The sequence below is a fragment of the Silurus meridionalis genome, chromosome 4, assembly GCF_014805685.1.
Source record: "Silurus meridionalis isolate SWU-2019-XX chromosome 4, ASM1480568v1, whole genome shotgun sequence".
Classification (NCBI taxonomy): domain Eukaryota; kingdom Metazoa; phylum Chordata; class Actinopteri; order Siluriformes; family Siluridae; genus Silurus; species Silurus meridionalis.
Genome location: NC_060887.1, coordinates 18,367,730 through 18,394,479, shown reverse-complemented (window position 1 = coordinate 18,394,479; position 26,750 = coordinate 18,367,730). Strand labels below are relative to the sequence as shown.

The following is a 26,750-nucleotide window of genomic DNA, read 5'->3' as shown; positions in this document are numbered from 1 at the left end:
CAACTGAATTATTGAGGCTCAAGATTATATTTCTGCTGTCAGCAGTAAAACATAATAATGTGGATATACAGTAAGTGCTGACATATAATTGTAAAATCACTTTTTTATTTTCATATATTAAACATATTCTAATAGATGTAAATTTAATTATCTTTGCTACATAGATTTGTCTTACTTTTAGCATTAACTGATAAAGCCAGATAACAGTAATCAGACTACAACACAAAAAATGTAAATAGTTAATTTATTTAATTTATTGTGTTTTGATATCAATGAAGCCCAGTCTGTAAAATTTGATCATTAATAGATATTTTCGACATACATGCACATATTTGTAGTTACTATGTGAAACTAGTGTCACATAAATTTTAATGTAGAATTTACCTATTCAATATCGATTCACTCTTATGTGCCAAATGCATAAATGTAAATGCCGGGGAATTAAATTACTCAGGCTCTTCTTTGTGCTTGTCATCAAACTGCAAAATAGGGTTAGGGTGTGTTTTTTTCTTGACAGCCACTTAATTTTTTAGTATTAAATAAATTTGAAATAACATTGAAAGAACTGTTAATTTTGATGTTGATTCTGTTATGTAATTGCATTGAACATTTATTGCGATTAATCAAATGATTGTCATGAGTTAACTTGTGATTATTCGCAACTTATTCGCACATTTTTAGCAGTTCTAAATATACCTAAAATTAACACTTTTTAAGATTTGAATACTCTTAACAACATGGGCATGGACAAATATGAATGCTTTATGTGAATGTTTGTTTATTATTACTGAAACCAACTTTGGTGTACAAAGAACACAGACATGTTTGAAAGACTGTAGAAATGTTTTTTTAAAGAACTTGTTCATGTCTATTAAACACATGGAAAAATTAACATAGAAAGCCACAGGTTCCCATTACTTGGCGCTGAGCCAGTTGCCCAAACAGACAAGTTTTAAATTATTGTTTACACATTTTCCGATGACAGAGCAGCTTGTAAAAATATTCTTGTGAATGTATTTAAGTAATTATGGTGTTTACGTAAATCATCAGGGCACCAAACGGAGCTTTTTCTATGATTAGGCACAGATGGTTTTAATTGCAAATGTTACAGTAAAAACACAACCAAAATAAAGTAAAAGTTTCTCTAATGGGAGGGATAAATGAAAATATCTACTTGTTACATTGTTATTGTGATAATTAATCTAAATAATTGACTTGTGGAGTGAGCTCATCTGATGTGAACTTCATATGGTTAATTCCCTATAGGTACAAACTTTACCAAGCACTATAATATCTGTATTTTTTAATGTAAAAATAACTGGGGCATTACTCATAAGGACTCTTGTGCTTGAAGTCAGAAAACTATAAATCGAGTATATGAAAAAATGCAAAATAAAATTGAATATATATGAAAACAATATGGGTACAAAAGGCAGAAAAGTCTGCATGTAACCAAAATAGCAACATTGGCACTAATCAGCAAATGACCCTTGATCAGGCAATCAGGCATAATTTCTGTCTAATTCTATTATATTAAATATGAGTGCTTTAAATATGTAATGCAATGCTGAATTACCTCAGAAATCTACCCAACACTTTTCAATCAAGAGAGAGAGAGAGAGAGAGAGAGAGAGAGCAAGAAAAAGATTGAGCACACGTGAGTGCACCAGGAGGTACAAGCTGTAATTAACCTTCTAACTGGTCGACATGGGAGAGAGAGCTGGATTGTTGGATTGGATGCTGTGGTAATTACCTTGTATTTGGTTAATGGCTGCTCCCTCCTGAGAATACATTGTTGTTGTGTCCCTGAGCACTAGCAGCTACTAGTGTGAATATGTTAGATTAAAATAACATTGTTGTGTGTGTGTGTGTGTGTGTGTGTGTGTGTGTGTGTGTGTGTGTGTGTGTGTGTGTGTGTGTGGTGAGAGGGGTGATCAGTCCCTACCTGAAAGATACCGGTGTTGGTATCAGCCATGTCCCAAATAGCAAAGTCAGTCTCTCTATCTCCTTTATCATCTATCTGCACAACTCCGGTTACACCTGAACACCAAAGAGTGTAAGGACATTTATTAGCTTATAACATATAGAAATGCATTAACATTGCTCAGAATCAAACTGGCTTTGAGTGGTGACTAATTGTTATTTTATTTACACTTGATTTGCATTTGTCTCAGCGTAAAGCCATAAAGACGTCATTTTGGTTATATAAATTATACAAATTTGCAAAGTCACAAATTATGTTTATACAGCCCTGGACCACTAAAGATCTAATGTCTAAAAACCCCCAAAATGCTTTAGCCAAAAACCTGTGCTAGCTGTCTGATGTGCTAGTAAATAATTTACAACAAAGATACTGCTAGCTATCTGAAAAACAAAGATATTAGTAATACAATTCATATAATAAATTTTTTTTATGATTTTTATTTTGACAGGCTTAACTAAACATATATACACTTGAAAACAAAAATTATTTCTTATCTCTCTACCAGTACTACCACAAGTGTTAGTATAATGAAACAGGTTCATTTTCAGTATATCATAGAATATAACAGTAAATTTATGTATATAAATCCCTTCTTATCAGCGGTTCAGATATTATTATTATTATTATTATTATTATTATTATTATTATACAGATCATTATTCCATACATATTTATTTACATACATATATGTATATACATTATTTACTCTCTTGTAGTAACTGTAAAAAGTTGAATAAAAACACAGGGATTTCAAGCATGTTAGGATTAGAAATATTTACTGAATCAGGTCCACTGTTTGTGGGTTTTTTTTTGCATGTGTGTTTGTATATACATCATAGCTATTGCATGTAACTACTGTATTCGTAATACTGTATTCATAATTGTGTGGTGTTTGCCTGCTGCAGGTGAAACATTGGGCCACAGGGCAGAGTTCTCATTTCCTGCTTGAATGGCTTTCAGCACTATTAAGGTGTGAGAGGAGCAGTCAGAAAACAGATGCTCAGGGGAAACCAGCACTGACATTTAAACAGATATGAAGAGCTTAGCCATTATCGGCTTGCAAATGTCAAAGCCATAGAGGAATGGGAGAAAAAAAGGACTGACAGAAAGAAAGCAAGCATGAATAAGAGACACATACACTTGAATAAGGTAGCGGATATGAACTGTGATACTGTTATTAGGGGCTGTGGGTGCATATGTACTCACTCTCTTATACATGCTTTTCTGGTGAATGGTAAACATTGCATGCAGCTGAATAAGAAACAGATGAGTGATAAAAAGGAGGAGTAATGGTTAAAAGGGGACACAGTGTTAAAGTAGGGCTTTATTGCTATGCCTGTGCATGTATAATCTGGTGGTTAGTGCAGGTGTTAAAAGCATTGTGACATTCAAAATGTCATTTCAAAAGCCATTTGGTCGGAAAAACCCTTCTAGTACACACACAAAGGTAAAATGGTAGTTTCCTGATTTCCTTGCTACGCATAAAAACTTTCAAACTATGATTCCAACAATTTAATCATTATACGAAGCATGAATTTTATATTTATTTTGTATACATCATAATTCATACATAATTTTGTCATTTGTGTCATTCTAATTATATCATTTTGTTGTTTATGTTATTCAGTCTTGGTATTAGCCCCATATCTCAGTAACAATAATAATAATAATAATAATAATAATAATAATAATAATAATAATAATAATAATAATAATAAATGATAAATGTGTTCTTCAATCCAGTGTTTAATGAATGTGACATAAAAAATCATTGTATAATCTAGTGACTATCTAGTAGATATGAATAAGAAAATATATTTACTGTATATTCTATTTACTACCATTAAAGAATCTCAGGAAATCACATCAGCTATTCTCTCTGCATGTAAGGGAATCTATACTCTCTCTCCCCTGACAATCACAAAACCATGAGACAATCACAGCACTCTGCGAGCTCATGTATGTGGAAGAGGACAAATCATGCTTTCCTCTGAGTGTTACATTGTCTTGTGACAACAGTTTAAAAAGATGCAGTTGCCTGGCTGCACATGTCTCAGAGGAAACATGTACCATCATTCACCTTCCTCATTTCTAACTTGTATAAAAATGGAGAGCTGTCTGGTGGTTGAAAGTTAGTAGATGACAAAAAAAAGTGTATGTAAAGAGTGTATTCATTCAAACCAAAACTCTCTAATGGAGGTGTGTCACTCTGTGTCCTGTTACCATGTGGACTGGCCACAAAAACATCTTCTGCCTAGAGTAAATGTGTATTGAGTGGATACTAAGTGCCATACTGGAGTTACAGCAACTACTGAACAGAGATCAAAGCAGACTTAAAACTGCACTTGAGATTGATATCCTATTGAGCTGAACAGAGAACTGGTCTAACAATAACATCACTTAAAATAACCCAAAATCTATTTACCAGATCTCTTTACCTGTTTCTATTTATGAAAGGAAAAAGCATCCCATAAACTACACTGTTAGGATCAAATAAGGATAAGAGATTTATTAGCATGTTTTAAAATATGTGTGATAAATATTCTATATTTCATTGGCTTTATCTATGTCTAACCACTTCTGAACAGGTTTGGGGAACTCTTTGCTGTAAACTCAATCCTTTTCCAGTTGATTTTGTTTTCCAGTGTGTATTACCGACTAGCTGTTGAGTATAAGCCACATTTCTGTTGTAAAGATCTTGGAATTCTTTTTCATTGTAGATAAATTGTATTTTTTCCAGGCAAGAAATTAATGTTTTTTGCTGAAATACAGCATTGGCAAAGGCAACAGTCAAACAATTACAGCCAAAGCCAGAAATAGTACTCAGACATAACACGGAAGTAAGGCACTGTTGATAAAAAAAAAAAAAAAAAAGTGGTTGTACAACTAGCCTTTTCCATTTCTAAACTTTTAAAGTGAAACATGTGCTTAGATTAGTCTAAAGTGGTAATACATAATATAAATAATATATATGCAGAATACAGAAAAATAAATGCATCTCAAGCTAAATTTGGGCTGAATCAAGAGCTCGATTTAGTATTTTGCGGCTGCATTAAATTGAAAACCGTTTCTTATTTCAATGCGATCTCCTATAAAAAAAACATTTGTATGAAGGTTTGAAGGTTAAACTGACCAACCACTAATCTGCTACCTTATTACTCACTTTCATTTATTTCATCATTTTATCCATAAAACTGATTTAGTCCTCATGAAATGCAATGTCTCTGAAAGGACATTGTCTCTACTGATCTGATTTTGTTTTAAAATGAGGATCATATTTATGATCTGAAGCTCCAAATGACATGATCTTTAGTGGGATAGATTGTGGTAACATCAAATTGTCAGGCAGTAGTGCTGAACTTAAATCAACTCAACCTTGAATACTGGCCATAAATTTCTGTCACTGCAAAATTATATTTGCTGTAGGTTCTGTCAGCCACCTGTTTATTTTTTACCACCAAAAAAAGCATAGCAAATTCGAATACCTCTAATTAGGCCAGAACAAAAAAATATGCGCAAACACACACACAAGCACACACACAGACATGTATGCTTCTCTTAAAGAGAAGGAGAGGACTTTATTTATTTTTAGATAATGACAACACATCCAATCACTCCTAATGTATTTATTTACACCCAACTGTTTTTTTGCATGTATTCCACTCTGGGCTATGCTTACAAACATACCAAACTTACTCTGTCCTTATCTTATGAAAGTAAAGCTCCCAGTTGTACTCTCCCATTGTCTTTTTAATATGCATGAACATTGTGTTTACCAAAAACAATTAGTATGCATTAACATATTGTTGGCACTTTTTTTTTTTTTTATCCTACTGAACATGCAAGTAAGCACTTGGTCTAAGTTAAATAGTAGCTCATGGACTCTACTACACAGTCTAATTATATATTTTAACAATCCCTTTTAACAAACTGGCAAACAAACAGAGCTCTGCTGTTCTTCACTGTGACCTGCATGCTTTCCTGATGAATTACCGAGTCTCATTCAAAACACAGATGAAAATCAAAAACAATAAGTAGCAATAAAGCTATCTAGTTCATCTCATTTCTATGCAACACACAAAAGGTGTAATTTCCCCCTCTGTTTTCAATAAGAACATGTCTGAATAGTAAGCATGACCCGAATTCTGCCGAGCACAGATATACAGCTCTGATGGTGATATATGGATACGATTGCTGTTATCTAAATTACTTGGCTTGTCTTTTGCAACAAGGGAAAAAAAGAGTGAGAAGATAGATAAAGGTGATGTGTCGGTTGCCACAGAGCAAAAGAAATCTTGGTGTCTTTAGCTTTGTTGTATTATTTGTGTAATTTCATGCGAATTATGTATGAAAATGGTGGATCTCTCAACTTAAAATGTAAATACAGCTCTGCAACAATATATGCTAATACTGTATATTAAGCTGTATGTAAAATACCTGCTTTATTTTGAGAATTTTTCTATCATACCAGTAGACCAGCTAGTACAACAATGTTGGAGCTCAGCTCTATAATCAAAAAATGTTTTGTTAATTAAAATCTAAAGTTTTACAGAAACATAATAGTAAGATTATGGTTTAAGAATATTATTGAATATAGACCGTAAAATATACATATGACAATAATAATGTCAGTGTGGCAAGAATGGTAGTAGTAAATAAAGGGCAGTGACTGTGATTCTGCAACTTTCTGGCTTCAGTCAACCATCACCAAGTACAACTCTCCTCTAATCAAGTCCATCGAGAGCAGGATTCACAAAGATACAATGAAGAAGCGAACATAAAATGAAGAAATAAGAGTGAGCCTGACAAAGTGATTGATGTAGGGAAGACAGAGCGGTAGGAGCAGATGCATGGACAAAGATAAGTAGCAGACAGAAAGCAATGTATCAAGGAGAGGGTGCCCAAGCTGAGACACACCGACTGAACCAATTAGAGTCACTGCCAGTGGAGAGATTCATGCATGATTCATGCAATATGCTCTATGGTCTGTAATATCCTTCAATCAAAGAAACATAGTAAATTTGTGAATACAGCAATGTTTTATACAAAACAAAATGCTTTCTGGTGTGTGAACAGAATTACATTTTTTAGAGGTAGTTCAATATCTTGTCCATAGTCTGCAAAAAACATCTATTCTTGTTTGTCTTCTTTTGCATTCTACACTAACTCCAACAGGTTGCTGGTCTTCACAGTCTTCTCATGGTGAACTAGCATGAGGGTATGTTTCTTATATTTTAAGGTGGTACATTTTGCATAATTACTTTTCTAACTAGCTTAATTTAGAAATCTTATATTTGACTAAACATTAAAAGACAAATGGAAAAAAAAATTTGTTTAACTGCCAATTTGCAAAGCAGTCTTGTGTGGGTGATGGTGCTAATCAGAAGGCTGGTGAAGCTGACAGCATGACGCAAGTGCAAAATAGCCACTGACCACACAATAATTCATTCAGCTCTGTAGGGAGAGCACTACTTGGAACACAAAACAAAATCAATGAGAAAAAAGAAAACACATCTGGTGTGTCAGTGGTATTTCATACCTTAAAATAAGCTAAAAGAAGCACCTGACAGTGACAATGAGAGAGGCAAGACAGACACAAGGATATAGAGTGGCTCAAAGATTTTGAAAAATAGCTTGAAAGCCTGACAGTTAACATATATGTCATGCAGTTTGTTAAAGAGATGTATTTATACATGTTAACAGGAAAGTAATACCTTGTTATCCTTACAAATCATTGACACCGGCTGGGCTTCTCATATCACACAGATTATCATATATGGTCTATCTCATATCATAGGAAAGTACATATGTCTCTCAATACGATCACTACATTATACAACCACTGAAACCCTACTAACAGACAAGTCAAAACATTCTGACCTAATTTGGGCCAAGTGCTGACAAAGCACCAACATTGAGTGGAATTCTGGCCTAATTTGGAAGCAGCGAATGGTCATGATTATATGATCATTTTAAATGATCTAAATGTTTGCCCATACAACACATCTGACAGATAAACAGAATATAAGCCCGTATACAAGCAATAACTTTGCATACTGACACAAATGGTAGGCATTCTCAGGACCATGACCGGAGACTATACCAATCTCGTTACAGTGAGATGCAAATCTCTCTTAAATACTTTTAGCTAAAATTAAAGCTCTGCTGTCTTTAAATGTGCAGCTCCCAGAATCTGGGGCTTGTTACCTGAAATTGCTGCTTTCAACATTAATTATTATTATTATTTTATTATTTTTTATTACTACTACTTGTTTCTTTTATTTGCATTTGTCTATTCACTAAGGAACAAAAAAGTATAAAGCCTGTATTCGAAGGTGAGTAGCCTATACAGAATTTACTAGATATTTTTTCCTGACAAATTAACCAATACTGCAATGGGGTAAAATTGCACGTGTGTTCTAAAAGCTTTCAGCAAGAATTATGCCGCTATGATGGAATGACTCACCATAGTAGGTTCGGTTCCACATCCTTTTGGTGACACTTTCTCTGGACAGTCTGCCCTGACTCTCTGTTAAACTCTCATTCAGTGCATGAGCATACAACATTAGGCCATCGTAGAAGCCTCCTGGTATGATGTTCATCTGCAAAGCACATTCACAAATCAATATCATGCTTCTCAAAATCCTAATTAATAAATGGACATTGAGCTGATTATACCATAATGAACTATTATTAGAATATAATAAATGTAACCCTTTAATATAATATGTAGAAATAGATATAGATATAGGAAATAAAGAACACGGTCGGCCATGATTGGCAAAGCCCATCCTATAATACAGGAAAACTAGAAAATGTCCCCAATATATTCACTTGGTGCTAGTCAGGACTATAATATGCTTTTTTGAGTGAATAAATTCTCACCTTCCAGAGTACAGTATCTGGAATTGTAAAATTTTACAGTGTGGGGAAAAAAATGATAGTCTGTAATTAAACATGTAAGCATATATATATATAATATGAAACCAACTTTATAAATGCAATTGTACTATTTAATCATTAATTTAATAAACAAATGTTGGTATGCTGAACCGACTAAATACATAATCTACCCGCTATTCAGTTGTATGCTGTATGCTGTATGTGCTTGAAATACCACTAATAAAGAGATGTTCTAAATAGGTATTTGCATTAACGCTATCCTATATTTTGCACCAGATTGCATATTTATTAGGACAAACCTGCAAAACATTGACACCTCAAGGACACAGTCATTTGTAAACTGTGTACATTAGTTTATACATTTGGTAAATCAGGGCTTAAGTATGAAAGCCTTCTCTGCTTGCCTAAATACTGAACTCAGAAGCTCTGACCTACTTTTACAACCTAAATTCTAATATTTGTTCCACAAAATTTTATTAATTTATTCCCAACAGTTTATTCTCTTCTTTTCATAGTGTTTCTCTTGGCTGAACTGCTTCAGTACTTGTATGTGGATGTTAGATTTTTTGTCTAATCAGATTTCAGCCTCTATGTGTTGCCATGTCTAATCTGCACAGGGCTTCAAAGTCTGTACTGCTGGCCTTTTTACCTTAGAGAATATTAGCAATGTATCTGTTTCTTTAACAATCATATTTCAAGCTAGCTGGCCCAGAATAGCATCAGCATTTTGTCCGTCCTCTGATTAATTGGTCAGAGGAAAACTGTTACAACCAAGTTCGACTGGCAAAACATGTCTGTAGCGTGCTGCACACTTAAAATATCTGAGTTAGACTATTTTGTGCCTACAGAGAAAGAGAAATTGATATGGTCTCAGACCCTCTTAAAAATCAATTTTCAAGAAAAGCTAGACACCGTGAGGAGATCGGCCAACCCCGAACCTAGCTAGCTTGTCTCAGCCCGGAGAAGGGTTTGTTTACCACTTCCAGACCAGTGCCTACGAGCAGTACCACTGGCTTACAGCCTCTGAGGAGCGGTGCAAATTATAAGTACGCATCTCTGGTGAGTAGGTTGTACTTTATTTACATTTTTATGTTTTTGTCATGTTATTAGACAAATACTGATTCTGAACTGCTCCAGATGATGTAGGTGGCACAGGTGCGGTGGTAGTGTAGAGGTTTGGAGCTTGCTTTAGTAAATGGTATTCACCCTCCATATGCGAAATGCCTCTCTGTAATGCCATGTGTTGTTATATTGCTTTTTTGTAGAGTATAGATGGTTTCTATAATTTCGATGTTATAGTGATGGTATTAAGAGGTGGATTAAGTTGGGTAGGTCCCCACTGAAGGCCCAGGTACCAAATGCATGGCCCGCCACTGCTAAATATACATATCTAAATACAATAACATTCCAGAGGAAATAATTACAGAAATAAATAAAGTAATTGTAGCAACAGTTCCATCTGGCTTAATAAATAAATATAAAAGAGCAAATTACTAGCTTGCAATAAAGTACTGGTAACACTGCTGCCTGTGTGAGCAGTGAATGGCGCACATGTTTCCTATGAGTCCTAACCTGTCTGCACTAATGAGGATGATGGAGTCATAGAATGCAAAGTGTGTGTGTGTATGTGTGTTTGTGTCTGCTGTAGAAGGCAGTTAATACAAATACGTAGATAAACTAGGAATGGATACCAACCCAGAAGCCAACACAAACTTACAGGAAGTTGCCAGTGAGACATGTTTTTTATCCAGGGGCTAGGTTCATGACATCTGAGAGATGTTGTTCAGGTTTACTCATAACTAAAATTAATTTTGTGTGTGAAATATGTATATTATTTTAATTTGATCATCTACATGTCAAGAGTAAACTCATTTATGCATCTAGTCAAACTTTGATTAACCAAGTCCAAGTGTAACTTCAAACCTCAATGTAAATACCCAGAAAAAGTGTGTACTCAAGACCCTTGCTTTTTCTTTGTCAAATTCACTATCAGACAAAAGCATACCCACTGAGAACTACGGTTAAAGGATAAATTCTCAGAGCATGGGTTGAGGCAATCATGTGACAAAAAGCACAGAAGGTGTAAGGAGTGACATTGCATGATTCTCTGTTTTGACATGCTCAAACATTTTAAGAAAATAATACATTATAGTCATATATAATTAGGACATTTTCAAGGTCACAGTCATTCTTATATTAGCCAGGATGCTGAGTTATATTGGGTTACACTCATTCACTTCCAACAAGCACTTAATCTTGGTCAAGGTAATGGAGGACCTAGAGTTTATCCGGAAAACACTAGGCATAAAGTGGAAATATTCCTGAGATTGGATGCTGACGATGCCCAGTGCACACACATTTACATTTTGGGGCAATTTAGCACGGTCAGACCATCTACTGGGATGTTTTTTGGGGAGTTGGAAAGGAAACAGAAAACCTGGAGGAAACCCACACAGACAGAAAGTTCAAATTCTATCATATTAATATCTTGACAGCTGAGGTAACCTACCAGTGAGTCCTCAACGGTGAAGTTAAACATCTTCTTGGCATTTCTTTTCAGATCAGTCACAAATGCTTTATACTCTGGATTCTGTGGCTCTCTATAGGTCAAGATCTTCACGCTCTGAGAAAGAAACAGTGACATGTTAGAACCAAAATTTGTTCCATCATGTCTGATTTTCACGAAGATTGCAATGAACGATGTCAATAATGTCATGATTTCACCATAATGCATCTTTTGTAAGAACTTTGGCGCCAGGAATTCCGCAGAAAAGCAAACACACAACAGCAATGCAGGAGAAGGAAGGTGGAGAATATTAATCTTAAACAATGTCTAGTGTGGGAGTCTAGAGTTGATTAATAACTGTAAAGTAAACTGACATCACAAAAAAAATAATAAAATCAGGGAGCTTCCTGGGTTGCTTTGCCACTTTTTCTCTAGAACTCCTCCACTGTAACAACAGAAGCGCTCAAGCAGAATCCAATCTGCTGAAACAGCTGATATTAGACCTCAGCCCACAAGCCTTTCTTGGAACCTTACACAAACTGGGATCTCAAATATGAGGACCCTGTCTTCCTTAAAGTTTGATTGATTAAAAACTGTTTCATACTACTCTGTGTTCTGTATTTCTTGTTGAGAAACAAAAGGGAAATACTATAATTGGCACAGTCCAGTCACATTTAGCATTATGTGTGACGCAGCAGAGAAAAAATGCCTGAATTCTAGTATAATCCACAAAGGAGAATAATCACAATGGGAAAATACACAGTGCATAACAAAAAAATCTGAGTTGACTTCAATCTGAGGGCAAATTCATTATGAAAACAATTTGTGCTTTTCATCATCCACTCATTATCCTTAATGGGGAAATAATAACACAGCTGAATGAAAATCTTCTGGAACAAAAAACAGAAAACAATGAAAAAAACAAAAGAAAATCAGTCTTATTGTGATGAGTATTTTTTATTTAGGTGCTGCTAAAATTTAAACGGAGATAGAGTTTTATATTTTACAAAGTTTTCTGTCTGTATGTCTGTGGTAATTTTGTTTTCATTGACTGTCTGATGTTTTAGATGTGGTTAATTGCTCATAATTACTGCAACCAATGCAAATCCTGGATGTCAATCCTGCTTGCTGCAGCTCTGTAGCTGTCTGTAGCTTTTTTCCCCTTATTTCATTCTATCTTGCCCTACTCTACATATTCTGTAGCTTTTTTTCCTACTTAGACTCTAAAATAAGTTTTGATTCAGTGCAGACACATTATGTAGTCTCTCCACAAAGATCACCTGGTATGCTTCCTTTGCGAAGTCATCATCAGCATCTCCTCTGACCCAAGGCTGGGCAGGTAATGATGCCACGGTGCGGCCAAAGACATCAATGTAGATGAAAACAAACTCCTCCTGAGGAAAATTTGCCTTACGAAAGTTCACCATTAGCTCACGAAAGTTATCCGGAGCACAGCATACAAACACCACTACAAAAAACAAAACAAGAGAGGCATAAAAGCAAGTTATTATACAGAAAATATAGACATCCATTTTTGTGACACCCAGTTGTGTGTATGTCAGACATAATATCTTTAGCTTAACCTGTTTCCATCACTAGTCTAAATATAAATGATATCCATTAGGCCCCATTTCCTAGCACTGTCTGGCTGTTCAATAGACTAATGAGATTACCTCAGCATACAGCAAGAGCAAAAGGGTATCTTAACACTATTAGGAATGCAGGTCTATGTGTCTGCATGCATATGTATGAATGCCCAAAAGTAACATGTAAGCACTGTGTTGGTCAAAGAGGAAAGAACTTCTAATAATTAGCTGCTCATCTATTTAATATAATACTGTTGTTCTATAAGCATGATCTATTTGCACAGAGATGTTTAAAACTATGAAAAGAGGAGTACACCAAACACAAAAAGAATAAGTGTATGGTGTATTTTACCTGGTCTTGAATAGAAATAAATTGAACAAACAAAATAGAGGCTAATAAAATGACTTTATGTGCTTCAGCAGAGTTACACTATTATGTTCAGAGCAGAAAGAGTACACTGAAGGCCAAAGACATGCAGATGCACACAAAGCACTCGACAGCAAACGATAAAACTGACTCTATAATCTATGAAGCCTGGTCTGCAGCTGTCAAATCACAAGGAAGTACAGAGATATGTAGAAGCATAATAACCTAATAAATCATGTTTAAAAATGGTTAGGAGTGGAACACATGCATCTCATACTGTTATTTTTATTTTATAACTGGATTGTGTTTATAAAACAAACATACACTGATAGGATCTCTGGAATTTTTATTCTCTTTATTTTTTTACTTAAAGAGATCCCTGGATGACTTCAAATGTAGTGGACAACACACACACACACACACACACACACACACACACACACACACACACACACACACACACACACACACACACACACACACACAAAACACTTGACAGTTGGCGTTATTGTTCTGGAACAGATTGATAAGAAATACATAATGTCCATTTTATACCTAATTAAAAGCAATATGTAATAGTAAAGTAATGTGAGCTAGGGGCAAGTTCAACCTATTTCCTCTAAATGCAGTCATCTATCAAAGATTTCCTGGAAACTAAGAGTCCATTAGAGTACTAAAGCTCTTACAAAACAAACTAAAATGCACACACAGCGAGTAATGTGCAAAGCTGTGTAATTTTTAAAGCTCTAACCATAAGGTGAACAATAAAAAAGATAAATTAGGACATGTGTTAGCAGTAGATAGACAAGAACAGAGAAGGAATACGCTATCAACACATAATCAGAACATACAGTCCTGCAGCCAGTTGCTAGGATTTGTCATTGTGATTTTATCTTACTGTAGTGAAAACTCATGCATCCAGCAAATTTTTTATATTTATTGTAAAGTGAAAAAAACATTTCCTCATTGTATTCCAGTGTTAGATTTGCAAACATGATGCAGAAATGGCTGTATCAAATACACTGCTGCAATAAAAATCTCAAATTACACAGCCACTAAATACAGCTGCTGATAATGCTTCGACTCACATAACCTAACCCTAGAACCAGTACTAAGCATTTTTTGCTTTAAATCTAGGCAAATGAATTTTGGACATTTAATTTCTTTAAAACAAGTCAAACTCGGTGCCAATTGAGCTGACAATGCTTTGAATTGCTCATTTACATACCATTAATCAGTAACATGGCATGGCTTTACCCACAGGATGATCCGTTGTTCATGTTGAAACTTGTCATTAAATTTGTTTAAATAATTTGTCTGAATGTGCAGCATGATAATGCCAGTATCTGATCCTGTGTTCACACTCACATTAGCAAATCATTTGCTTGCTGGTGTGTGTTGTGTAATGTATCGTGGTGCTGTCACTTTTGGCACTGTGCTGTTAATTTGGATTCTGACATGGCCATTGTCAAAACACTATTCTGTAATATTATGCACATATGTTACTGCTGCTTAGTAAAATATCAGTCAAATTAGGTATGATACAGTAATTGTCTGTCTTAAATGTACATTTAGGTTGGTAGTAAAGTTGTGAGAGAAGGGGTATTAGGGTCTGTAGTGGTAAATCAAGAAACTTACTAGAGCCAGACAATTTGTTGTATCATACCTACTTTGCATTTCAAATCACTTGTCATTTGTCGCTTTCAAAAGAATTAGAACTCGTCAATCAGCTGTTTATTTTTGTTACTCGCTAGTGTAAACTCAAGGTGAAACCAACAAAACTTAGTATATAGTAAAATAAGCTAATAATCATTGCAAATGTATGGTTTAATTACATGCTCCTACATCTGTGTTTAGAATTAAAAAAAAATTTACACAGAGCCCAACATAAAACTAAAATGCTGGAAATCTTCCGCTCAAACCAAATGAGCTTAAAGGGGATTCCCCTGAACCTGGCTCAACTGATCCATGAAATAGTAGAAGAGTGAATCTCTGGCATGACTGAAAGATTTGCTGGTACTGACCAGTGGACCATAAGAGAGTGGTCCTGCCTGAACAATTTGTGTATTTAAGCACAGACAGGATGGAGCAATTTCGATCATGATATATGAGGGAAGTAACTGTTTCACCAGCTGTTTTGAAGAGTACAGGCAGTTCTTCAGCAGATCTACTCTCATCAGCACATTCCATCTCTAGCAAAGACATATATGTGCAATGTGCATGGCTATTCATGCACATCCATTCCCTCCTCCATTCTATCTCTGTGTAATTAGAGCAACGTATGTTGTTCACCTTTCTGTCTACATGGATTTCAGTCCAGCTTAATCTTTAACTAAAGCCAGATGGATTGGACACATGCAAGTTGAGCTCAGTGGAACGCTTAGCTCAGTGCTGTGGACAGTTTAGTTCAGCATGGGTGCTCCTCTGTCTGGAAACCATGGTGATGTCAGGGAATGAAACTATACACAGAGTGTGGCATCTGCAGTGGCATAATTTCCAAGAAGACCACATTAAGACATTTTTAAAGTCTGAGGGTTTTTTGTGACAGTCTAGAATGCTATCTGGAATGCTAACTGGTAGATCCATTCAAGATTTAATGAGCTTTCACAGATTATAAATAATATTGATATATATCATTATTTAAAAACTATGGTTTATCCCAAGACTTATTTAACCTTTACCAGCAGATTATGTACACAAAGTTATAAATTGGCAAAAGAAATCTGTAAAAGCTTATGGAAAGAACACACGTAGAATAAGTTGGAATGGAAGCCTTTTTGGATGGATGCAAATCTGTGGAACAAAAAAACACCCCTGCTGCAGCAGCGCACAACTGAGTGAGAATAAAGTGTTCTGAAACAAAGCAAGCTTAAATCTTAGAAGCATGATGCATTCTCATCAACAGTGCATGTGCGCATAAGATGTATTGATGTTAAAGCTCCTGATGATTCTTGGCTATTAGCAACCCGGATGAAAGGAGCTCTGCTAAAAACAGGCCTAAATTGGGACCACAGCAGCAGGGTCTGTCAATTAGTGTATTCTGTGTGCTATTTAAAACAAAGACAGGAGAAATGAGAACATCAGACCTTCTGAGAGGATTATTATTTTTTAGTATAATAAAATTAAATTTTTTTAATTATTTTTTTAAATAATTGTAAGTAAATAAGTAGATATTACTACAGTAAAAGTAAAAGTAAGCCAGCCTATGAACCTGACGAAAAGCTCAAGGACTCAAAATCGACCCTTAAGAGGTCTGTTCCGAGTGGAACCCATCTTAAAAAACCTCTGTATGACTCTGGCCACTGCACTTTAGGGTGTTACGGATCTCTTATAGTCTAGGCCAGTGGTCACCAACCTTTTTTGCTCCACAGACCGGTTTAATGTCAGACAATATTTTCATGAACCGGCCTTTAAGGTGTAGTGGATAGATACGACAAAATAAAATGATAAGGCATAAAAACTGGTATTTTCTTAATATAATAATAAACGTGAATCCACTGTGTATGCAACTTCGTTAGTAGCGTCCTCGTAACAATGCAACAACATCACAATTTAGCGGTAATTTATTATGTGTTAGCGGCCGGAGCCCCTTTAAGAAAGTAGCGGATGGAGGTAAGACATGACCAAGGCAAGCATCTTGACATGCATCAAGATTGAGCCATAGACAGATGTGGTGGAGAGAATTCGGTAATTTTCCAAAATAAAACATCGTTGAGAATCAGATAATAAATAAAATGGAAATAATGTAAGTTATGTATTCTTTCTGTGCGGCCCAGTAACAATTGAACTCATAATCAATCGCAGCTAAATTGCACCTTTTATCTGTTCTAAATGTACCTTAAATGAATACTTTTCAAATTTTTTATACTTTTATAAATATGGGCATGGTCAAATATAGATGCTTTATGCAAATGTATTTTTTTATTATTAGTGAAACCCAATAATAATCATTGAGCATTAAGACAAAATATACTTGTAAATGTTTTAAAGTAATTATGGTGATTTGAATTACATTAATCTTCAGGACACCAAACAAAACTTTTGCTATGTTTTCACACGGATGGTATTAATTGCCAGATGTGTGCACCATGGCGGATTTTGGTGCTTGATTTGAGAGTTGGCACATCAGTAAAACAAATGTTTATTGATAAAAAAAATTATAAATTCGGTGGGTTTTTTTTATATCTCAGTATAGAAGGACATCGTGAATGAATGTGTGTTGGGTTGAAGGTTTTAATTTTGTCTCTTTTTATCTATTTATTTACACTTTAAAACAGAAATGTGCACTGCATTAATTGAGCGTTAATAAAATTTGTGCCAGTAAAATGAATTCGTGTTTGACAGCCCTAATATATATAGTAGGGCTATAAAAATTAACTAGTTAATAATAATAATAATGGTACATTCTCAATTACTTAAAACTTCACTCGCTACACTATTAATACAATTATACAATTAATAATAATGATAAAAATTGGATCCATTTATAAATAAAAAGGAACGACTGATTTCTCAAAATGTAGTTTAGTAAAAAGTAAGATATTTGACTTTGAAATGTGAGGAAGTTAAAGTATCAGTCTGCCCAAATGAAAATACTGCTCAAACAGAGTAAAGTACAGATTCACAAACAAGCTTCTTAAAGCACAGCAATGGATTACATTTACTTCAATACTGTTCACCACTGCTGACATTTTTATACAGGCATTTAATTTAAAAACTAAAAGTGGACAAAAGGATTCACTTTTGTTGCTATGGATAAAGTAATTCCTTTTGTGAATGTAATAATTTAGATACAATCATGCATACTTTATCATTAACTTTATCAGGTGATAGATTGTCATAGATTTATGTGTATATGAAAATAATTGGAGTGTCCAGACATTCATATTCACAAACAAATTATATTCTGGATTCTAGAACCATCTCTTTCAGACAGGCCATTGTTTCCCAGAATGATTACACTCTATCTGATATAAATAAAACTCGGAAACTGTTCATTCACATATTACAAACTTAAAAAATATATTGTCACATGAAATTATGGACTATTTATTTATTTAGTTTTTAATTACTTATTGGAATAAAAAAATTGAGAGAGAGAGAAATTCATATCCATCCGGAGACAAACTACTAATTCATGCACTAAAAAGCTGGAAATTTGTAGCTCAACCAGAATGAGAATGAAGCACAGGAAAAGAACAAATCATTCATCAAGCATGTCTGAAAAACCCTGACCAATTCAACAAATGAAGAACAAATTATGGCAGATTTAATGATAATACACATTTTTTTCATAATAATTTAATTTGTCAGAAATCTGTGATAATAAATGTCACAAATTTGTCAAAGAATTTGTGTCATAAAGTAGCCCAAATTTATGAGAAAAATTTCGACTCATTTGTATAGTTCATAACGTTTAGCTGTGGGTCTGCCAATGGAATCTTATGACAATTCATAGTGAGAATTGTATTTAAAAAAATTGGTTCTTATAAATCATAGTACACCTTTATATAATGTAAAAAAATGTTGGGGAGTTTGTTAAATCCCTTGCTGCTTTACAAAGGAATAATTTACAAAAATAATTCATAGGTTCCAGTGTGTGTGTGTGTGTGTGTGTGTGTGTGTGTGTGTGTGTGTGTGTGTGTGTGTGTGTGTGTGCTAAACACAATCATAAGGATAACAGGGAAATCCACAATGGATTTCAGACTGAATACCATACAGAACTGAGAGAAAAACATGGAACATTTAGGAGTAAAAAGGCAGGGCATCGCTCCTGCTGATGTGAATAAAGTATGCATTTCTTTTGCCGTATTGAGAAGTATTTCTAGTAAGCTGAGACCTGGGAAAAGGTCACAGCTCCCCAAGTGAGCACAGCTTTTTTTTTAAGATGTCCTTTTTAATTTTCACATTAGTGCTCCAAAGCAATACAACTTTGCAATACAAATCTTTATTCATTTCCAGATATCTTAGTTAAAGGACATGGGAATAAACTATATGTAAACACAAGCACATAAGCAAGAGCATGCAGATGTGTAACAAACACATCATTATATTTCTGTTGCATTGCTTGTATATGTTATTGAGAAACCTGATTTTCATTAATTAATATCAAGATTTATTATGGCAGGTCTATGATTTACCTGTGGTAAATTTTAAAGGGACTCCTTCACTAAACCATATATACTTATATATATAAACTATATATATTACTCAGAAACCGCTGTCTAAAAATGGAGCTGAATGACATAATGCAGAGCTTTGCTTTTACACCAAGATGTAGCTTGCCATAAAAGTGGGATAAAGTTGGCAAATGACGAAGTCTGTTTTCACAGGAAATGCCGATGTATCAGATACAATGTTTTACACTTCCTTATACGGTGACCTCTCATTATGAAGGTTGAGTGGACAATTTTATATTCTTTAGAGAACGAACCAAAGCTTACAAAAAAGTTCAATCGTCTTCTTTGGATATAAATCTATCACAGCATAGCAGCACAGGAGTGAAATGTTCATGTTCAGCCTTTTGCAGTAGCTTTACTAAAACTGCCCTAGAAGCTACAATTAGTCTTCATTTTGTCAACATCATCAGCAAGAGAACAGTACGTTCAGCTGATGTGTTTGAAACAGAAAAAAGGTCTGCTGTGAGGATCTGAGCAACTTTGACCAAATTGGGAGGGCTAGATAGGAGGTTTGTGGGGGTGTTCCTGGTATGCAGTGGTTAGTACAACACCTAGTAAAAGTCTAAAAGACAAAGTCTAAAAGACAACATCATCAGCAAGAGAACAGTACATTCAGCTGATGTGTTTGAAACAGAAAAAAGGTCTGCTGTGAGGATCTGAGCAACTTTGACCAAATTGGGAGGGCTAGATAGGAGGTTTGTGGGGGTGTTCCTGGTATGCAGTGGTTAGTACAACACCTAGTAAAAGTCTAAAAGACAATTAGTAAACTGGCCACAGGATCATGGGATCCCAAAAATTACTGATTCAGGTGAGGAGCGAATTCAAGGCCACCTGGTCGAATCTCAAAGAAGAGCTACTGCAGCACAAATTGTAGAAAAAAGTTAATGCTGGCAAGGGTAGAACGTTGTCAAAACACACAATGCATCATAGCCTGCTGTGTATGGGGATGTGTTTCTGCAGGCAGGTCAGAGTCAGAGTCCACTGAATAAATGGACGCATGAACATCAGAACTGGACCTCGGGGTAATGGAAAAAGGTGTCCTGGTCAGTTGAATCACATTTTCTTTTGCATCATGTAGACAGCCAGGTGTGTGTATTGTGGAGAAAACATAGCATCAGGATGCACTAATTGAAAAGGAGGCAGTGTGATGCTCTGAACAATGTGCTGCTGGAAGTTTATTTGAATATTACTTTTGCAAGAACAGCTATTTTCAACATTGTTGCACTAAGTAGACCTCTACATGGCAATGTATTCTGTATTGGCAGTGACCTTTTCAGCAGATTATGTCCCCTGCCACAGTGCAATTATTTCTATAGAATGGTTTGAGAAACATAAAGAGTTCAAGGTGTTGATATCCAGCATGATTCATGGAGGCCCCACCCTCTCTCTCTCTCTCTCTCTCTCTCTCTCTATCTCTCTTCCTCTCTCTCTCCAGAGGTAAAGTTTGTTTATGACGTATATTAACTTTGTGTTCTGGGACCATACCAAATCTCACTATAAAACAATCAACTCTGTTTTGTAGTTTACAGTCTGGGAAATACAAAGCAAGTCAGTAATTATAGATAACAGACTATGAGGGAAATGTTCTAAAGAAATTGAATGGACAACGAACTAAAAGATTTATGTAAATGGCGTACACCAAATATTTTTCCCAAAGAAATTTGACAGAAGCCATTAGATTGACTGGCAAAATATTTGAGGTATACAAACATAAAGAACAATATCATATATCACTAGTAGGAAAAACTGTGATTCGGTACTAGGTTAGTACATTACAGACAATTCACTTGAAATTGTTTCCATCTATTAAGAACAAGAACAAGACAAAACAAAGCTACTCACCTCTACCTTCTTCCTTTATCTTGTTTAGGTGCTCAGAGTAATTGATGGGCCTGCTGTCCTCCTCAAACACAAGTTCTGCTGTGGTGATGTTGACATCTTGCAACTCCATGTAAAGACCCTCGATGGTAAAATAGCACTCACGCTCACTCATTTTGCTGTCTCCGAACATCAACAGGGCATGCTGCTCCCAACCAAAGTGTCTACATACATGAAGTACAAACTCACCCAGTTTTTTGTGTGTAGGACCTGTGTTAGTAATGGAGGTGTAGACTGCGGCCCGAAGAAGGAAGCCTAATGCTGGTGCCCCTGCTGTGATCATGGGTAGACCCCAGTGTGTAGTGAAGAGACCAACTGGAGAGGCTGGGTAGTTGCAGCCTGGACCAATGAAAGCCCATGGCTCATGAGTGAACTTCAGATCCACAGCCATTAGTGGGGCAACAAAATCAGAGCAAACACCATCAGCATTCTCACTGTTATTAAAAATGTGGCACAATTTGTACCCAGGCAGGAGTGAAGAGTCAGCATTGATGAGCGCTATTGCATGCAGTAGGGCAGGCCCAACACGTGGCCAGGCCCATGGGTATGAGGTATTGTCCTTGGGTAGAATAATAGCCAGTGTAATGTTTTCCTGTTTGTGCGTGTGTTTGTGAGGCTCGTGGGAATGAGGGGATCTGGGATGGATAGAAACAGAAGGACAGCAGAACAGGAGCAGCAGCAGTGGGGCTACAAACAGTCTGCCACCATCTAACCAGTACAGCAGCCACATGGCTCCACACTTCACTCACCTAAAAGTCTGAAACACAACACTACACATACACACACATACACACACACACACACACACACACACACACACATAAATCTTTATGCCAGCACAGGGGGTAATCATTACATCTTGAATGTATAAATGTTTAAAATATTGTGAAAGTATTTGATTTGAGAATTAGATTTTCCTTTAATTTACAAAGTGTTCTCAATCCTCATCTTACAATTATTCTAAGAAATGATAATAGCATTACATAAGAATAGATCGAATAAATGCAACTGCTTTACTGTGAATTCAAAATGTGTAAATAATAATAATAACAAAAGTAAAAAAGGATAAAAAGAAATGGGGAAATATAATTCAACAACGTGCAATGCGTTTAAGTGATCAGCCTAGTAGATTTCTCTTTGACTGACCAGCCTGATTACTGGACATTTATTACCTGTACAATACATTCAGAAAGTATTAATTTACATTTTACTTTTTAAAATTTTGCTAGGTTGCAGCCTGATACTACATTTGGTCAAATCAATGTTTTTTCCTATTAATCTACACTCAGTACCTCATAATGACAAAGTAAATACAGATTTCTAAAAATCTCTAATTTCTTTTATTAAAAAACTGTACATACAGTGGTGTGAAAAAATGTTGCCCCCTTCCTGATTTCTTATTTTTTTGCATGTTTGTCACACTTTAATGTTTCAGATCATCAAACTAATTTAAATTTTAGTGAAAGATAACACAAGTGAACACAACATGCAGTTTTTAAATGAAAGTTTTTATTATAGAGGAAAAACAAAATCCTAAATTACATGGCCCTGTGTGAAAAAGTGTTTGCCTCTAAACCTAATAACTGGTTGGGCCGCCCTTAGCAGCAACAACTGCAATCAAGCGTTTGCGATAACTTGCATTGAGTCTGTTACAGTACTGTGGAGGAATTTTGGTTCATCTATGAAGAATTGTTGTAATTCAGCCACATTGGAGGGATTTCGAGCATGAACCGACTTCATGCCAACAACATCTCAATGGGATTCAGGTCAGTCTTCATTTTTTCTTTAGCCATTCAGAGGTGGACTTGCAGGTGTGTTTTGTATCATTGTCCAGCTGCAGAACCCAAGTTCGCTTCAGCTTGAGGTCATGAACAGATGGCCGGACATTCTCCTTCAGGATTCTTTTGGTAACCGCAGACTTCATGGTTCCATTTATTACAGCAAGTCTACCAGGTCCTGAAGCAGCAAAACAGCCCCAGACCTTCACACTACCACCACCATATTTTACTGTTGGTATGATGTTCTTTTTTTTAAAAATGGGGTGTTACTTTTATGCCAGATGTAATGGGACACACACCTTTCAAAAAGTTCAACTTTTGTCTCATCAGTCCACAGAGTATTTTTTTTCCAAAATTCTTTGGATCTTCAAGATGTTTATTGGCAAAAGTAAGACGAGCCTTTATGTTCTTTTTTCTCAGCAGCGGTTTTTGTCTTGGAACTCTGCCGTGCAGACCATTTTTGGCCAGTCTCTCTCTTATGGTGGATCTTAACTGAGTCAAGTGAGGCCTGCAGTTTTTTTGATGTTGTTGTTGGGGCTATTTGTGAATAATGGCTTTCACTGTGGTTCGCTGGATTCCCAACGCTTTAGAAATGGCTTTATAACCTTTTCCAGACTGACAGATCTTAATTACTTTCTTTCTCATTTGTTTCTGAATTTCACTGGATCTTTTGGTCTACTTCACTTCGTCAGGCAGGTCCTATTTAAGAGATTTCTTGATTTTGAACAGGTGTGGCAGTAATCAGGCCTGGGTGTGGTGAGAGGAATTCAACTCAGGTGTGATAAACCAAACAAGGGGGCAAACACTTTTTCCACACAGGGCCATGTAGTTTTGGATTTTGTTTTTCTTTATATAATAAAAACCTTTATTTAAAAACATGTGTTCACTTGTGTTATCTTTTACTAATATTTAAATTAGTTTGATGATCTGAAACATTAAAGTGTGACAAACATGCATAAAAAAAAAAAAGAAATCAGGAAGGGGTCAAACACTTTTTCACACCACTGTAAGTATTTAGACCCTTACCCAATACAGCCTTGATTCTTTTTAAGTATGACGCAACAAGGATTGGCCGATATTTTGGCATCCTCTTAAGATTGGTTCAGTAGAATAGGGACCTTCTGTGTACAGCCACATTCAGGTCTCTCCAGAGATGTTCAATAGAGTCCAACTCAGGGCTCTGGCTGAGCCACTCTAGGACATTCACAGAGTTGTCCCTAAGCTTCTGTGTTGTCTTGGCTGTGTGCTTAGGGTTGATGTCATGTAGAAAGGTGAACCTTCATCCCAGTCTGAGGTCATAAACACTGTGAAACAGGTTTTGATTTAGGATATCTCGTTACTTTGCTCCATTCAGCTTTCCCTCAACCCTGGCTAGTTTCCCAGTCCCTGTTGCAGTAAAACACCTCCACAGCATGATGCTGCCACCATTATGCTTCAGTGTTGAGTTTTGGGCAGGTGACCAGCTCATGGAAGAGCCCTGGTTGTGCTCCATTTAAGAATTAAGAAGGCCACATGGAAGCTTTCACCAGATCTGTGCCTTGCTACAATCCTGATCTCTGCTGGCAGTTCCTTTGACCTCAGCTTGGTTTTTGCTCTGATATGAATTGTCATCTGTGAGGCCTTATATAGAGAGGTCCAATCAATAAACTTTTAAACAGGTACACTTAAATCAAGGTGTAGAAACATCTCAGCAACAAGGAAATGAAAAGGGAGGCAGCCGAGCTAAATTTCAAGTGTTTCAAAGTGTCTGAATATTTATGTGTGAAATTTCAGGGGTTTTTTCTTTACAAATATTTACAGAGATTTCTAGACATCTGTTTTCACTTTGTCATTATCGAGAACTGAGAGCAGATTAATGAGACAAAAAAAATAGTATAAAATAAAAAACCAGGAACAATAAAATTTATAAAATTAATTTACCATAGCTAACAATATATAGTGGGAAGAACTAAGCATTTATAATATAATATAATATAATATAATATAATATAATATAATATAATATAATATAATATAATATATAATATGCAATATTTCCATATGTTTATACTTCACTAATCTCAATTTGCAGATGTTCATTAATTCATAATCAAAGATTTGCTAGGTAAACATACAAGTAAATTTAGACAATGTCAAAGTAACATTTCTGATACAAAAAAAAATCTTCCAAAGCTAAAACATGCATGTGTAATCACTAATCAAACACATGTAAACACCAGCAAATACTGCAGTTATACTTGGAAATGTTCAGCGGTAATGGTGTAGAAGTATATCCAAAAGCACTTCCCTATCACTGTTTCCACCATCTTAGCTATTTTATCCATCAGCCAGTTCAATCCAATTATATTGTACTCACCACTTACCCGCATGGGCAGCTCTGATGACAGTGTACACAGCACATTATAGCTTCTTACTAACTTTCAGACTGCTCTAATGCTGTATGAATGTGTGTGTGTTTCCTGCCCAGGCAAACCCTTTTAGAGAAGGGCTGATTTCTTAAAACTACATTACCTAAAAAAAACATAGGTTATCTCCATGTCAGATTGTGTGCTCTGTGCAGCAGCTGGGTTGGTTATGGCTCTCCACTGCTGCTGTCATTACAACTGGTGAAGAGAGAGAGAGAAAGAGAGAGAGACAGAGACAGAGAGGATCAGATGAATCAGTGAATCACAGTGGGGGAGTGGTCCCACATTTCAGAAGTGTACACAGTTGTAGAGAGAATTAGTGGGCACATAAGAGACTGAAAAATCAAGTAAATGAGGTTTCACCTGTAGATTTAAAGGAGGAGCAGAATTAACTGAGTGTGTTCCTTCGGTAGTAAATCAACCTGCTGACTCACACAATAACAAACACCTCCAAATAGTGTGAGAATAAGCTTCAAAATTATCCACACAAGACGATAAATCCATACATCCACGCGATGCAAGATAACGTGAGCCAGAGAGTCAATGAATCATTATGACCATGTAAAATTTGTGCTGATAGAACTCCTGTAGCTCCAGAGTTGAAGTAGCAGCATTGAAATCTCTTCGTCACCTGCAGAAAAGAGCTGGGGCAAATTCTTCAATATGTCCATATACTGTAGTGATGCTGTGAAAATTTGGCTCTGTTGCAAGCTATCCTGACTGAACAGCAGCCCGGTGTCAGACTGAGCAAGAGATGCCTGAGTAATATTGTAGGACTGTGGGAATGTGTGTATGTGTGTGTGTGTGTGTGTGTGTGTGTGTGTGTGTGTGTGTGTGTGTGTGTGTGTATTCACCTAAGTCCACATATCTTTCCCTCTAATGTCCTCTCTCTCTTTCCACAAGAGGGAGGGAGAGGAAAAAGGAGAGGTTGTGAAAGAGAATGATAAATGAACATTCTCAATGCTTCTGCTCTGTATCTTTCACATCAGTTAAACAATACAGTAAAAAAAAATGACTACTTTTTTTCTCATTGTGGTTGTATTTTCTTTAATCTTTAGTATGTATGTATCTGAATAGTCCTATCAACTTCAAGCCTGCTAGTCAGTATACATGCCATTTACAAATCAATCATTTGTGGGCTACAGTGGATAGAGTTCAGAGCCA

The 26,750-nt window shown here is 35.8% G+C and overlaps 1 protein-coding gene across 4 annotated transcripts in view; it reads right to left on the bottom strand.

The window, feature by feature from the left end:
* The window catches only part of npr1b (natriuretic peptide receptor 1b), a 40,730-nt gene extending 14,330 nt beyond the window's left edge, over window positions 1-26,400 (bottom strand). The window contains exons 1-7 of one of the 4 annotated variants that reach the window (XM_046848357.1): window positions 25,950-26,400; window positions 25,538-25,784; window positions 21,368-22,173; window positions 12,674-12,861; window positions 11,397-11,510; window positions 8,451-8,586; window positions 1,946-2,040 (exon numbers count right to left, since the gene is read on the bottom strand). In XM_046848357.1, coding sequence (XP_046704313.1) covers window positions 1,946-2,040; window positions 8,451-8,586; window positions 11,397-11,510; window positions 12,674-12,861; window positions 21,368-22,133 — 1,299 coding nt within the window. In that variant the 5' untranslated portion in view covers window positions 22,134-22,173; window positions 25,538-25,784; window positions 25,950-26,400. The remainder of the gene's footprint in view (window positions 1-1,945; window positions 2,041-8,450; window positions 8,587-11,396; window positions 11,511-12,673; window positions 12,862-21,367; window positions 22,174-25,537; window positions 25,785-25,949) is intronic. The other 3 variants (XM_046848358.1, XM_046848356.1, XM_046848359.1) reach the window with 3 other exon arrangements.
* Window positions 26,401-26,750: the final 350 nt, after the last annotated feature.